Raw genomic sequence first — 17,093 nt, forward strand, 5'->3', positions numbered from 1 at the left:
ACTTCATGGACTCTGTAGTTTATTAATATAGGCTATGTCATCATGTTATACCCTTCTCCCACTCTGTGCTGAAAACTTAATCTGTAAATATGTTAGCCTGCACTACAACACACTGACTGTACAAACACACACACTTTGTTTTCTTTAAAACATAAATTTGTTGTCACACCCTGTTTCACATAGCTTTGCATTTGTTTATTTTTTTGGCATATTAATGTGCAATAGCCTATACTGTAGTGACACCAGTAACTTTTTCTTTTTAAATCTGATTTTGTATTTAATTCTTATTTCTCACACGCACTTCTTATTTTATTCCTGTAGTTTTGCATATTAGCCTGTGTGTGTGTGTGTGTGTGTGTGTGTGTGTGTGTGTGTGTGTGTGTGTGTGTGCTCTGCTGTGAATACCTGAGAGGCCAGCGGGAGGGCGGGGCCTGTCCCTGTGGCCCCACCTGTCCTCTGCTGGCTGACAGGTACACAGGCTGGGTGTGAAAACTTAAAGTGAATTTTCCAGGAGGGGATAAGTGCAGTGTCGCTGCTACAGTGTCTGTGGGAGTGGAAGCTCTGACATCGAGAAGGCTGTGTGGACACATCTGACACACGACACAAACGCACCAGGAGCAGCGGAACGAGCAGAGGACTCGCGCACACAGCTGAGCTTCACCTGTCCTGCTGGGATTGTTTTCTTGTCGGAAGCCACAGACAGGTGACCTGTCAACATGTTCAAGAAAAAGAGTAGGACCACCGCTATAACGCAACCAAAGTCAACGTAAGTAGGAGGCTTTATTCTAGAGGTAGCTTTGACTTCTTCTGCGCACAGTGAAGCTGTGTTTTGAATCTTACGGAACTGGTTTGTTGTATTCCTAGTCCTTACCTCTACTGCCAGACGTCATACAAAAAACGTCCCATTTAAAGTGACCTTACTTTGCGATGAAGTCACACAATTACCGAGGCTACCTGTACTTACTTTACCTAATGCCTCAGTGTGTCTTCATTATGGGAATAATAGTATGAGTAACTCCTTTATTACATCACCAAAATGCACCGTAGCGGGCAGGCTAAAGACTAGTGTGAAAAGTATTTAAAAGTACAAATAAATAAGAATGAAGTATAATTAATGTATCATACTTGGAATACATACCTGCCGAATAAAACATCACATCGTATTCAGTCACAGAACACAGAACATTATCAGATGTCGTCATTTATATTAAGTACAGTTTTTAATGGAGTATGGTGCATATATTGTACACGCAACTAGTGAACAAGGCGCGCCCTATAGTGGTCTAACTTGCTTCATACAAACTATTAAAGGTAAACTGTCAAGTAAAACAGTTTTGGTGCAAGGCTTAAGATAGTTTGAGTCTACTCAATATATGATTGGGATGCAATGTGGATAAAATGAGCTGGTGTCCATATGATTAATGATTATTTAAGATAAAACGAGAGATTGTAGATTAGGTTGCACAAGTTGTGCTTTAACTCCAGTGAGGGTGTGGTTGATAGGCTGTGCAGTAAAGTTGTAGTAACTGGTTTGATAAGTATTTGCCTGTCCTCCTTAGAAAGACAATGAGGAATGGTTTGCAGCCTCTCCCACCATATAGCTGCACCAAGCCCTTCCCTGTCACTGTGTCATTTCACTGGGTTGGTGTGGTGAAGGTGAAACCAGTATAGTTTTCCACCCTGGAAATGATACAGTGCATATGTTGAGACTGAAGTTAAATCATTATCTCTAAGCTGCACATTTACATTTCAACCAAGAGTCCTGCTTTCAACCAGCTACCTAGAAAGAGGAATGCTGTAATGCTCCCTGTCACTCAGCAGGTGTTAGGGGGGCCAGGGGCCTCAAAAATAACACCCTCTGGTGTCGAGTACCAAAAGACTGACTAATCTTTTTTTTTTTCAAATAGTAATTCTCTAGTGTAGGTGTGTTCCCCCCACCCACTCTATAACAGCCATCAAGAGAAAAGTGATGCTCTATCTCCTGCCAAAGGGCTCCTAGTCTTTGTACTGTGCTATGCAGTGGCATCTTAATAATTGAAATCACTTAGTCAAAGAAATCCATACCAAATCACTGATTAATTTGCATTTTTGTAGCTATTATTGGTTTTTACTCATCAGGTAACAAGATAGTGAGGATGCGATAGTAAAGATAAGATTTTATCATGCAGTGCTTCACATTTACTGTACTCTGATAACCACCAACACACAGTTTGTGCACTGCTTCATTCTCCTCATGTTGCTCCTCTTTTTTTAGTTAATGTTTGTTAAGAAAAAAAAAGTGTGTTTTGATCTCCAGTATCTAGCAAGCTCTCAGTGTTAGTCAGGCTAATGACAGCTTCAGGTTGAAGCATTAGATCCAAAGATGGCTAGATCGCCAAAGCCTCGGAGCTGGGAATTAGTGCGTACCTTTGCATCCAAAAAATAATAAGGCGAAATTCTAGTTTAGGGTTGTTATAATGTTTCTCTTCATATAAAGTTGGGTAAGAGGAAAGTATAAAACAGGCAGCAAGGAGGCACTTTATACTTTGGAATTTATTATCTCTACTTATAACAACATGGATAGCACAGGGTCAGGGGCCCAGTTGTTCAGGGAAGCTCTAAGCCTCATAGAGAGTCAATACGACTACAAAGCACAACTACAAACAGACATTAAACAACCTCAAAGACTCATAACAACAACAAAGACACACAAAACAATCACCAACATATGTAAATCGACCTCAAAGACACATAATCCAAAACGACAACAAAGACACACAAAACAACCACAAACAGGCGAAATACGACTTCAAAGTCATATGAAATGACCTTTAAGACAAGCAAATCAATCTCAAGAGGCACAAAACGACTACAGAGACATGTAAAACAATCACAATAGGAGGCCCAATGATCCACTGTTTCATAATCCATCCATGTATCTAGAGCTGCAACATATGGACAGAGAGCAGGCAGCTGATACAGAGCAGGACTGATGTTTTGCTGGGACGCTCACTAACAGCAGCGGCCCTCCACACCCTCTATGACATAGTACTAGAGCTTTCTGGTTTTAATTTCACCTTCTCCCTGTGGAAACATCTGAGTTGTGTTTCTCAAGCTAACGCTCCGGTGCCAGTTCCTTCCCAGAACCAACATAACCGCACTCAAAACATTGAATCAGAGCCAGTGAGCCTCCCTGGAAACTATTGACAAGATGTTTGGAGCACAGAATACATAGTAGAGCAGGTAGAATTATTCCAGCATTGTTTTTAGACACTTGAACTATGATTAAAAAGCAGTATCCTGGGAATCAAGAAAACAGTTTCTTGTTATGTAACACAAGGCTATTATCTTTGAGCACAGTCAGTGTGACTGCTAAACACAAAAGACCAAGGCAGGGTTAGTTTTCATCTGTTCTGAATTTAAGAACAAAAACATCTGCTTTGAAAACATGAATTTTCCTACACATGCTCTGTACAAACCAGTACTTTTAATCATTTCAATGCATGCAAGGGAATAGTATTGTCAACTGTGTTTATGCCTTGCATTTAACAACCAGTTGATGTTCTTTTGGTCCTCATGCATGGAGTTGTGTAGAAGCAATCCAAATACATGTGATTTAGGAGACGTGCAGTCTGTTGGTTTGAAGGTTTCAGTGAGAAAAGAGAACTGTACGTGTTTGCTATCATTAGGCGGTGCTCTAAAGAGACAGAAATCCCCCTCAGGGTATTTTTCATTTGGCAAGGCCTTGGCAGACAAACTATCAGCTGCTTCTGCACAACTCTACAGTATATACTAGTTCAAACTTGTTCTGACATTATTTTATTTCAGCAGGGGCTTTGAAATTTAAGTTAGCGTCCAGCGTGCATTCAGTAAACGTTATGTAACTTGTGTACAAATGGTGAATGGGTGTGGATGTGAATGTGTGTGTGAGGAGATGGATGTTGGTTCTGAATCGACAGACATGGACTCGTTTTGCTCTGTGCCTGTCACCGGCACAATAACACACACACACACACACACACACACACACACACACACCAAAGTCACGTTTCAAGTACAGTGAAGAGCATTGCCTTTGTTGTAGTTAATCTGTAACATTAATGTCCTAACATTTCCTGGTATCATTTGAAGACATCATTTTGGGTACACTGTAAAAAATATGCAGTGTTAAATGGATGTGTGGAATTCTTTCAATAATTTATATAAATAAACAAAAAGTAAATTGCTACTGCATCTTTGAGGTTGGTACCAATATCCCCAAAAGTCTGATTACAATATGTCGCCAATATTTATTTCTTTAACACAATATTTGATAATGAACCACTACGTTTGATGAAAAGGTAACAGAGATGTACTGAATGGGACATTTTACACTACCAATAATAAACTTGTTAGTGCTCTCTGGTGGACAAACAGTGAAATGGAGACACTGTTTCTGAATGACCTCGCACATATCTTTGGTATTTCTGACTTAGAATTACTTGATACTTACCATGAATTTGACACTTTAGATGCACTTCAGCCTACGGGTCTCAATGAGGATTTTGATACTGTGATGATTATACTGTAATCCAAGATATTTCTTTTATCCATTTGTTATACAATCTGGGCTCACTGGTTCATGATTTCTTTTGCTTGATATCCCTCCATGGCACTTTGCCCTACTTTTGTTCTGAGCTGTTTGTTTTATAGATCTGGGGATCTCTGATTAATGATGGCTTGAGCCTGAACCTTCTGAAAGCCCCATTTACAATGGAATGAAATTATTTGGAGCTATTATAAGGTGCTTCCTGATTGTATATGTTGTTTCTGTATTCTCTATGTTCCAACTTTTTCTGTATTTTGGTATATTATAACAATAATGACTTTAATTTGTATGCCTCCCAGTGCTCTACTCTGTACTTAAAAACTACAACTCCCAGGAGGTGGAGCTTTTACCACCATGGTTGTGCACAGGTGTGTTGCATACCCCCAGTGATTAGACTAAGATTGGTTACACTTACCTGCCTGTCCAGTGTTGATTCATGTATGCTCTGATGAAGGTCTAAGAGACCGAAAGCTCAGAATAAATTGAAACTACAAATTAAGACACCATAAATATAAAATCAGTCAGTGAAATCGGGCATGCTTATATATCAGTCAGGCTTTAGGGACAACTTGCTCTTGAAGTTGGCAGGTAAAGGAATACATCAAGACAGTCGTGAAAGTGATCAGATGGTTGGTTTCTGTGCTCCATATTAACACTGAGCTTATGCTTCCCACAAGCTCTTTAACACACATTACAATGAGTGCAAATAGTCACAGAGAGGCAAAAACCTGCTGGGCTAGTTTAATTCACTTGAAGGAGATATGTCAACTGTGTTATAAACCTGCGTGTGTCCTGTCAGCACCAATAGCCTACCTACCAATGAGTGTTCATTGAACTCTGACTGGGACAGTTATATAATGCTATATATTATAATGAGTTATGATCATTTCCATCCAGTCTGTCAGATCCATTTCTGGCAATGGTGTGTGTTATGACTCATCTTCTTGTTATGAGCACCCCAAAGGAAATAAATGTTGAATAGAGGCCATCAGGTTATTTCTAATTAAGTCATCAATAGCTATAAAACTAGCTCATTGCAATATGGTGGTGTTCTCATTTATTATGTACAGTAGATGTGCTGTATCACAGTGTTATTAAGACTCAGGTTGTTTTGAGTCATTTTGAACAAATCCAAACCATGTATGGTGTTTTTGTTTTTCTGAAGGAGGCCTAATACACATGTTATGTAAACTGTTTTTGATTAGTAAAGGAATTTTAGCACACCAGCAACAAAGTCTAAGAGTTTACAGTGTACAGTGTGTTAGTTTGGTTTGTCTATCCAACATTTTTCAAAGTATTGTCCAGATCACCATGAAATTAGCTGTTAATATCAAGGATCAGTTTATTTGGCTCCAATCCCGATCAGAGTCCTTTAACACTGGATATCTGCTGATACAGAGTCTGATCTGATACTTAAATTTACATACATTTTCATTAGATATGTACCAACACATTGAGATAACAGCTGTAGCCTACTTCATCTGACACACCTTATCTTCCACAAGCTACTTGACTTATTTGATTTGAATGAAAGTTTAACTGAGAGAAAGCAAACCCTAAAATTGATGTGATGCAAGATAGGGTTGGAGTTATTTGAAATACAGAAACATTGAGTCCATCTGATTGTACAGTGGTGTTACAGACCGGAGCGTCTTCCCTTACAAAAGATCTTTGGCAGAGTACAGACCCCAGGCTGCAGAGGGCACTTTGTCTAGACAACAGATGGGTTTACTTTTGATCTGTATAACTGGCAATGCTGGCAAAACATGAGGAGCACAGTAAAGAATTGCAGTAGAGTACAGTAAAGAAACACAGTAGAGTGCAGTAAAAAACAGTAGAGTGCAGTAAAATACACAATAGAGTGCAGTAAAGAAACTCAGCAGAGTGCAGTAAAGAAACACAGTCGAGTGCAGTAAAGAATCACAGTAGAGTACAGTAAAGGATTGCCATTACTCTAGTGCCAAATTGTGAACTTGCTAACAAAATATCAAATAGAATTGGCAGATAATTGTGAATGAATATTCTCAATGAGTTAAAAATCATTGGATTTAAATAACCCCATGCCTTTAGCAACACTCTCTGGATAAACTTCTTGAAAATACAAATCTATCTCCACTGCTAGCTTTAATAATCTTTTATCTCTTAGGGCTGCAACTAATGGCTGTTTTCATTATTTATTTATCTGTCAGATCCTAGGTGATGTCTTCAAATTGCTTGTTTTATTTCACCAATTGCAATTTTTGTAGCATTAGTATCTACTGCCTTCTGGGTTTTTAAATGTATGGACATTCCCATAAAGTGTGCAGTATACAAAGTTCCAGCTGACCACTCAAGCTACAGCTCTAATGAATTGAATAAAGACCTCTGTGATGTTGATTTGTATTCAGTATCAACACTGACATTTCGACATGTTCTCATAGGCTCTGACAGTATTAAATAGAGTAAGGGTTGCTGTGACTCAGAGTGAGATTGGAAATTACACTATTAATGACTCTGATGATAATTAAGGTGGGAAACAGTGGCTATAACAGACAGTGTCCCCATTCACCTCTCTGTTTGTCTTCCAGGGCTCCGGCCACAGAACTTAGCACTTTGATCGACAAACTGCAGAAGAATGCTGATAAAGTGGAGAAGAACTGCTATGACATCGAGCAGAATCTCAACAAGGTACAGTCTGATGATACAGTCTCCCAAAAGCCTCAGAGATCTGTTAATACTGACAAATACAAGACGATTGATGAATAACAATAAATTAGTGTAATGCTATTTTATTTAGGTTTATTTTCTGTATTTTATTCATAAACTATATAAAATAATGGACATAGTCACCTTGGCGTCATTGGTTTGTGGACTCCCATTTTGAAGCCTTCCATTTGGCATTTTGACTGTCGCCGTCTTGTCTTTTTGGAGCCAGAAGTGACCGTATTTAGACAAAAGGATGGTGATAATCCTAACGCTAGCTGCTAGCTTTGTTAGCATGGTGTATTCACAGCTATGGTTGACTGTGATAATGCTAATGCTAATTTTTGCTGAACATCTGGCTCCTGTCCTGTAAAGTGGCCTTTATGATTGCGTAACTTTAAGCCCTAATAACATTTTAACAGCAGAGTTATATAAAAATTGTCTCCCATTCAGTTGTCATGAATGTTGAAATGCCATGAAGACCAAAACATTTTTTTGTGCCAGGCTGTAAACATATTAATTTCTGCTGTAAAGTTGGGCATTTAACATAGGGGTCTATGGGGAATGACTTACTCTCGGAGCCAGCCTCAAGTGGCCACTAGAGGAACTGCAACTTTTGGCACTTTCCCATTGGCTTCATTTTTGTCATATTTCTCTTGGAGGATTTTCAAGAGACAGATTTAATTAAAAAAGAATGGAAGCAGCAGCAATAAATGTCCTGACTTTTGGTCCCTAGTATGGGCCAGCTTGCCAGCAGTCTTTTTGTTGTCTCCAAGCTCACACCTTTAGAACTCTGATGACATCATCTGGGTTTTTTGGTGTCTGTCTGTATTTTATTTATTGAATAATGTGGACTACAGGGTATAATGATCATTGTAGATGCACTTTACTGCATCAATTAATGTTTTCTGTTCTGCAGCTGTAACAAAGCTTGTATTTTTAGAAGATTAGATTAATTAGATCTAAACTACAGCAAACAAATACATTAATGGGGATAAACACAAAAACAGTGTAGCGACTAGCAAACCCTGCCCATCATATAAAACTACACTTGACCATTAGCTAGTGTTGGTTGCAGGCAGAGCAGTATCTAAGTGAGAGGTGTGTGTCTGAATTTCAGCAAAAACTTTGTTGACATTTCAAAAGAATGTGGTTAAAGTCCAAAGTTCTCATTTAATCCTTACCCTCTTCCTCCTACTCTAAGGGCACAGGTGAGAGAGTGTGTGTGGATGTTTACAGTCAAACAGCGCTGTATCTCTCTACAGCCACATATCACACTGCAGTCACTAAGCCCACCCATTTCTTCTAATCCCAATTCCAATCAGATTTTGAGGATTTGACTTAAATCTCACGAAACTAAACCGAGCCCGCATATTCCTTTTCGCTGAAGCTAAAGTTGCTCTAACTTCTGTTTCACTGACTTTTCAGCAATTGTAAAAAGTAAAAACAAAAGAAAAAACACTATTCAACTCCTCACCATAAAAACAACCTCTTATATTTTCTAAAGTAGCTTATAAGAAGGGAAGAAAATTCAGACAAAAACATGTGCTTCACTTTGTTTGTGTATTCTGCAGCTGTTTGTCTTTACTTAGATTTAAACAACGAGTAGAAGTGTCTGACTGCACCTGACTGACTTTCTGACATTATCCTGCAGGATGTGAGTAAGATTAATGAGGGGAAGCAGCCTCTGTATCAGGATGACACCAACAAGAGAATCCTCAGCTCTCTGGAGCTGCTCAATGGCCTGGATGACGACGCCATCAACGCCAAGCGCCTCCAGCATCCACAGGCAGAGATGATAGAAAAAGAGTCAGTAGCACTCAGCTCCTGGGCTTTTACTAACTGTGCTGTATGACATTACCAAAATATCTAAACTACAATATCCAGAAGATGACATGTGTGTTAGTGTCAGCAAGCTGACGCCATTTGGTGAACTCATAAATATATACCTCAGTGGCAGAGAGAACCAGGACATTATTCTGAGCAAAATTATACTGCATAAGAGACAAACCTTAATTTCCCAGTTCCCTAGTTAATGCAAATGTGATTATCTGCTTAGGCCTATTTGTTTTTATAAATTAGGTATAATGTTAATTTCCACAACACTAATACCATCAATGCAGCAACAGTGTCCCCACTCATCTGCTCTCAGTTGATCTTCTCTGACAGAAAGACTGTTTTCATTTGCTAATTATTTCTAATAGCTTCCATTTTGCCATTTTTGCAATCGTTGTTAAGCTACCATCAATAGCTCATGATTCTTTAGTCAGAAGTTTAGTCTTTTGTCTTGCCATGCTGAATTTAAGGAATTCAATGTGTGTGTGTGTGTGTGTGTGTGTGTGTTCAGCATGAAGCAGCTGCGTGAGAAAGTGATGAAGCTGAGAGAGGACCATGAACGTATCTACCACCTGACCCGCACTGAGGGGAGGCCCAGCATCAACTGGGGCACCATGATGGATGAGAAATTGGTAGGAAGCAGACCTGTACACTCACACAGGGTACCACTGTGAGAAAATCAAATATCACAATATTTTTGACCAAATACCTCGATATCAATATTGTGACAATATTGTAGGGTTGAGTGTTTTTGCTTTCACAAAATATCTACGTACTGAAATTTTCGATCAATAATCATCAGTGGGGTGGATATAGTGACCAAGTGGGTAAAGACAAATAATAGAACAGCTAGAACAGTGTGGTAAGTTGTGAAAAGTACATCACTTTACTGTAATGCAGTCTTTAAAACTAGGAAAAGACAACACTTACCAAACTACAATATCTAAAATCTAAGACGATATCTAGTTAATATCATGATATCAAAATAACATTGATATATTTCCCAGGCCTTACCTATCATATCTATAACTGTATAATTAGGAAAAACACTAAAATAAATTTGAAAATACATGATATATATTGTCAAGTCACTCATCTGTACACTTTCCTGACGTTTCTAATGTGTTTTTATGCATGGCCAGTGACATTATGTATTTGGATTGACCATCCATCCAAGATATCCCACAAATGCCTTAAGAGAATTTCTCTAAATTTGGCACAAACGTCCACTCGTAATCAACAATAAACTGATTATATTTTGGTGGTCAAAGCTCAAGGTCACCTAATGTACACTTTCTCTTGTACATCCACAGTCTTGTACAAAAGTTAAGACCATCTTGGGTCCAAAGTAGTTTACAAAAAACAGGTCCAGTCCAGAGTCACTGTCATTACTTACTGAAACCAGATGTGAAACCGATGTCAGAAATGTATTTTAATAAAAAAAAAAAAGACTCCCAAACTAGATCATGATAAAGTTACACGTACACTATGGGTAGGTAAATTTGTGTCTTGCTCTTCTTACTGGGATTCATTATAAAGTTACATAAATAGTATGTAATTTTTTAAAACAAATATCGGCCTTGTTTGCAGCAGCAGCATGCTGCTGTTTTCAGTGAAATGCCCTTTAAGCCCACCATACTCTACCTGTTCAGCAGCAATCAGCAGACAGACACAGTTAGAGACTACCTTGCCAACATAGTGGAACATTTAGCAGCTAAAGAGACACAAAGTTTTTCTCAGACGTTGGTTGAGACCAAACCAGAGCTAAAAGGAGAGCTCTCGACCATCGGGTAGACAAACACATGACTCTTGATGAGTGCTAACATTGCTCTGTGCCTGCTGGGTGTTTAAACAGGCAACTGTTTGCTAACACATTAGATAGGATGTTTTACAGCTTGTACTGCTGTCCCAAGTTGCTAAAATTTCTATGAATGCAGCATTAATGAACTAACAAAGCTCTGCTATAAGAAGTAAAAAAAAAAACTGGATCAATCTAAAGAATTAGGAGTGATAGGAAAAATTGATCAGTCAGTCTAAAGGTGACAAAGTTAAAAAAAATTACCAAAGCAGAAATTAAACAATGTTGATATCTCTTCACATGAGAAAATAATGTTGAAAAAGTTAAATGTGGCGCAGCATACAACAATTCAATGCATAGGGATTTGACATAATGTGGACTACTGTGCATAGTGAAGGCCCTAAGCTCTTACACTGTCGACTACTAATCGACTTTCTACGTACACTGCCTGGTCAATTCAACAATATTACAGACACAGTTAATATAAGTAGTAGCCAGACAAAGTGAAGTCCAAACTGTTTGCATGTGGTGGTGTGGTCTAAAGTTTGTTGTTTTGTCTCTTTGCTCAGGACAACCTGAACAACAAGGGCTTTGGCCAGGACCTGCCATCTGTGGAAAATGAGGTGGAGGAACACAACATCTTCCACAGCGAGGTGGAGGCTCTGGCTCCTCACATCTCCAGCAGCGGAGACAAGGTACAAGCAGGAAACCAGAAAAACTGAATGACGTCAGGTTTTATTTTGGGTTTGGGTTTGATGAGCAGTAGTAGTCATGTAACTGTTAGTTGATTAGATATATTGGTTGAACTGGATATTATACTGTATGTTTTGGTTATTTATTAGTCACAAAAAAGACAAAATAATGTAACCCTAACTAAAGAAATAGCATTAGCAACACATGTGCAAACAACCACAACACAAACACTGAATGGTTAACACTATGTTTTTTACATCGTTTATATTGAGAATAAATTGCACAATTGCTTATTATGATTAAAAGCTTGCATACTTTTACCTAAAGGAGTACTTCACTCTCCAAATGACCATTTATAGTCGCAGTGCACAGTAGTGTGCAATTTGCAGAAGTTCTCTGTTTAAAAATTTCTCCCTTGTCTTGTTTATCTTGTTTTTCACTCTTCCTGTTTTCTTTGTTTCTTCAGGAATACGTCAGTAGCCTCCAGCAGAAGTACAGCAAGCTACTGGTAAATAACTCCCTCACACACATTCATTTTCTCGGCCCCCGGGGGTGTACTTTGTGTGCTCCCTGATCACCTGTGTATTATTTTAATCAGCCAAACCTGTGACTGTAGGCTGGTCTTAAATGAAGAGCCATTCCATCCCTCATCACCAGCCTGATTTTATTAGCCCCTCAGGGAGTTTCTGTGTCGTTCCATATTGTCTGTAAAAAACAAAAAACAAAAAACAACACACTTCCTTGCAAGTTTATTGTGTCATATTATGCACACACCCAATGTGTCTTCACCTGCCAGTGTCGGAGTCTTCACATTCGAATAAATTGTTCATTCCGTTTGTTCAAAACACTACAGGCTGGTTATTTTCTATATTTTTTCTCTTATCATCAAATCCCATGCGCCGACCAAAACCAACAGTGAATGTGTTGAAGGCACACACTGTATTTCATTTAGATTCGATCCCTCATACACTGTCCTGCTGCCACAAATACTCACCAAATGTAGATTAATACACATTGAAAACAGCCCCCAACAAATGTACTACCTCCCCCTGTTTGATTAATGTTTGTTAAAAACTACAGTGTCCAGCCTTTTTAGTTCTAAGATTTTTTTATGCACTCAGTAGATATATTTCTCGCAGATTTTGGTCACAACTTTGTTCAAATCTGTGTTAGTAAGCACTTATCCTTTTCCAACATAATCCATCCACAGGACAGGTGTGAAATATCAAGATGCTGATTAAACAGCATCATTACTACACAGGTGTGCCTTGGGATGGTCACAATAAAACACTGCTCTAAAATGTGCAGTTTGATCACACAACACAATACCACAGATGTCCCAAGTTTTGAGGGAGTGTGCCATTGGCATGATAACTGCAGGGAGTCAGCACATAGAGACCACCAGTTTTTACCAAGATTGTCTCATTTTTCTACAAAAACAAAACAAAACCAAAAAAATCCATCAGAATAATTTGAAGCATTATATAATTACATAAAAAGTCTACACCTAAGGGCTTCAAGATGACAATGTACCGTTTTTTAAAGCACTTAGAAACTGTTCAATTCACCTAAATAGGTTACTTTTACTTTGACGAAACCTTTCTAATACTACAAACCTTCAGTAGATTAGCACTTTTTATCATATATAAGACTGTACTTTTCTCAAATTAATTTGTTAGCTTAGTGCTATAGCTCCCGGGGATTCTGAGTCATCATGTTTGAAAATGTGTTAGTGGCTCTAAGCTATTCCTTCTCTTGGTTAGGCCAGTTCCAGTGAACGCCAGCGCAACCTGCTGAGCTTGCGGGACTACATGCAGCGCTGCACCAATGAGCTGTACTGGATGGACCAGCAGGCTGAGGAGAGGATCGGCTATGACTGGAGTGACACCAACCTGGACTACCCAGCTCGCCAGAGGCAGTATGAGGTAGGACGCATGACAAATAAAAACAAGCTGCATATATAAAATGAGCATCAGTGTAAATGTTACGTGCTGTATACAAGGATGGACAATAACAAATGAGAACAATGTGGTCCCCCGTTTTCTCAGCACATCTTTCTTTCCCCAACAGAACTTCATCAGTAAATGTCTGGAGTCCAAGGAGGCCACCATCACCAAACTGAATGATGACGGAGAGAAGCTGGTTGCCTCTGATCATCCAGGGAAGAATGTTATTGAGGTACAGACTCATTAATTTACTCATTTCATATACGTTCTTAGAGTTTTACTTTTATCCCTTGTTATTTGGGCTTCCTGAACTTCCACACTGACTCTGTCGGGGTTCTCCAAGGATTAATCCCAGACCCTCTTCTTTTCTTTCCATACATGCTTCTGCTTGGACTTATCTTTCATAAGGATTAAATTTTCTTTTACTGATATACTGATTAACCCTGCCTTGAAAAATGTACAGCACATTGGTAAACTTGTTGGGGGTTCAAGCCTGAAGGCTTAACACAAATCAGACTATAAATCTGATTTTGTTTGTCCAATCATCCAAAACTTGTAAGATAGGTGTCATAACAGTGTTGAGCCACATGTGTAAAACTATTTCAAAATCGCTCAATAGAGGGTGCCACCACCTCCAAACAAGTGTAATGGCCTGGTGCAAAATTTGTAAATAAATCAATGACAGTTTTTTCCAAACATTACCAGACTTGGTAAATATTTTTAGTGAAGCTATTGAAGCATGTCCCCAAAATGTTTCTGCAACTGACCAATAGGGGTCCACAGTGCTGCCAAAGGAGAGCCTGCCCCGGCAAAGATTTGACACAACAATGAATTAGCTTCTGTTTGATCATTATAAAACCTGTTAATTATCTTTATTGCAACTTCAACTTCTAACAGTCCTTGCTGGCTTGAATCCCAGAATCGCAGCTATATTTTAAAATGTGCTTGGACTATGAAATTACTTCTCTTCATTTTAATGATCACATGCTTACACACATTGTTGTTTCTCAGGCTCATATGGAGGCAGTCCACGCTGACTGGAAGGAGTACCTGAACCTGCTCATCTGTGAGGAAAACCACCTCAAACTCATGAATGAGTACCACAAGGTTAGACACAGTCGACAGATAAGCACTCCACAGAACTGTACAAACTTCTAACACATGTACACATTTAAACAGGTAAAGCTCATTGGTGTCTGTGTGTGTTCTTAGTACCAAAAGGAAGCGCGTGACACTCAGGATCTGCTGAAGCGGATGGATACAGAGCTCAACCAGAAGTACAACCCAGAGTTCAAAGATGTGTATCAGATGGAGGGTCTGATCAGGGAGCTGGATGTGAGTATTTCTCTACATTAGGCAGTACCACCGACTGCTTCTACAACACTGAAAAATATGGTGCACTGTGTGTGTGTGTGTAGGACCAAGCCAAGGCCATGGACAACTTTGATGAAAAGATCAAGGCTCTTCAGAAGCGCAGCCTGCAGGTTTCACCTCTTCACTTCCGCAGGGAAACCCCCTCAAAGATATTGCCAGTTGAGGCTCTGTGCGAGTTTGACACAGATGAGGTATGTAGTGTGTTGTTGAAAGTTAGTACTAACCATTTTGTAGTGTAGCTGCTATTACATGGCATTTGTCACTTGGTGAAGTCTGGACATTTAGATTCAACCCAAAGCTAATATCAGAGGCCCCCTGGAGCAGTGACCTTCATAGTGTACTCTGATGCGTCTGTTCCTTGACATCATAGAAAAGTCTTACATCTTATATCTTATATCCTTCATCTTCATCACCTTATTTTCTTTTTTGTGCTGGGGTGACCCCATTTCAACTCAGAACACATCATGCTATCTTTATTTGAAGTCATTTTTTCTTTGTCAGTTGCTATCAGTGCTCTATCAGGATGTTCTCTGATATAAGAGTGCACAAGTAAGCACACTCCCATTGCTTCCCTTTTTCTAAATACTGGGCCTATAACTTGTTGGTTTTGTGATGTAATTTATGCAGATCCCTTCAGAAGAGAGCCCAGGCTGACACTGAGTATCTTATTTAAAACCCCTGGGGATCAGAACACAGGGGATTTTAAAAAGATTGTGATTGGAGCCGATGGAGCTCTTTAGCTTAGGTCTAGCAAAGCTCATCGTGTGTATGCTGTCTCTTGACCTTGATGATTTCAGGTTATAGTTATTTTCTACAAGGTTGTCGTTATTGGCCATCATGTGCAGTACAAAAGTGTATGCTCACTAGTAGATGTAAACATTTATGTCCTTTTTTGAGGTTTTTTTTTTTTTTTAATCAATCCTACTCTTAATCATTTGCATGGCAATGTCCTGGGACACAAATCTGTTTTGTCAGGTTTGAAAGGATTTTTCTGTTTGAAAAACTAAATATCAGACTCCTTAGAGGGTCTTCCTTACAACCAAACACTGAGCAAGACTTTTTTAAGGCAACCAAAACATTAAAATTAACTTTCATGAACTGAAAACACACTGAGATAGCAACAGCTTTGGCTACGACTCTGTAAGTTTGGGGTTACACCATGGTTGTGTTACCTTATTATCATTGTAACCATGGTAATGACTTGTCAATGGACAGCCCCACCTGTCACTCAATGCAGCCACACCCTTGATTATGCATAACAGTAAGCCTTAATAACATTTAAGCAGGTGAGTTATATAGAAACTCAGCCCCCTGTACAGTTGTCATGCACATGTAAATTAGCTATAGAGATCAAAACCATTTTTTTAGTAGCAGGCAAACATGTGAACATGTTGTTTTGCTGTAAAGTTGGGCATTTGAACCATGGATGTATCAAGAGAACTGGATACAGCATTGGAGGCATGACCCTATTCATTCCTTGATAGTTCGTGGCATATGAAGCCAAAAGGGTTCAACTGTAGCATATGGATTTACCGAGATGATCTGGGGATTATCATCACTGCCTCCACACTGTTCAAGCAGGCACACTAGAGACTTACGGTTGTCAAGTGCTACCTTCCACTGGCTGAGATGGCTACTTCCTGTGTAGCACTCCGCTATCTTGAATGGGGATAAGAAGATTCAATTGTGCAGTTCTTCTAGACTTTCCACATGTTATTAGAGCAAATGGATTAAATCCCGACAGTGAAATGACTCATTTAATGGGGTTGTAATGCTCAAACATATGAGTCCACTGGTTTACAGAGAACAGAATAGAAATAGAGTTTTCTTACATCATTGGCAAATTGTCTGTATTATTCATTTTACTCAATGTATTCATGTGATTTTTTTTTATTTATTTTTTTATTAATTAAACACAAAACAACAACAGCAACAAAATACAGGGACAAGACACAAACAAATCTAAAAATATACAACACATAGCACACAGTTTACAAAACCAAGACATTAAAACAACAAAACATACATCTTCACAAAAACACACAAAAAACAGAAACCACCATCAACAGGACAAACAGCAGCCTAAAGACTTAATGATCAAAAAGAGAACAAAGATAAATTGGCTTCCTGTTGTAGTTTTTAAGGAGATTAGATTTCAAGAAGGAAAATAATAATAATAATAATAATAATAATAATA

At 38.8% G+C, this 17,093-nt stretch overlaps 1 protein-coding gene across 1 annotated transcript in view; it reads left to right on the top strand.

Moving 5' to 3' along the window:
* The first annotated feature begins 498 nt into the window (after positions 1-498).
* Positions 499-17,093, top strand: part of ppl (periplakin) — a 33,751-nt gene continuing 17,156 nt past the window's right edge. The window contains exons 1-11 of the mRNA XM_050068515.1: positions 499-766; positions 7,135-7,234; positions 8,904-9,058; positions 9,597-9,717; positions 11,453-11,578; positions 12,043-12,084; positions 13,340-13,501; positions 13,647-13,754; positions 14,534-14,629; positions 14,735-14,857; positions 14,941-15,087. Coding sequence (XP_049924472.1) covers positions 717-766; positions 7,135-7,234; positions 8,904-9,058; positions 9,597-9,717; positions 11,453-11,578; positions 12,043-12,084; positions 13,340-13,501; positions 13,647-13,754; positions 14,534-14,629; positions 14,735-14,857; positions 14,941-15,087 — 1,230 coding nt within the window. The 5' untranslated portion in view covers positions 499-716. The remainder of the gene's footprint in view (positions 767-7,134; positions 7,235-8,903; positions 9,059-9,596; positions 9,718-11,452; positions 11,579-12,042; positions 12,085-13,339; positions 13,502-13,646; positions 13,755-14,533; positions 14,630-14,734; positions 14,858-14,940; positions 15,088-17,093) is intronic.

The sequence above is a fragment of the Epinephelus moara genome, chromosome 18 (assembly GCF_006386435.1).
Source record: "Epinephelus moara isolate mb chromosome 18, YSFRI_EMoa_1.0, whole genome shotgun sequence".
In the NCBI taxonomy this organism is placed as follows: Eukaryota; Metazoa; Chordata; class Actinopteri; order Perciformes; family Serranidae; genus Epinephelus; species Epinephelus moara.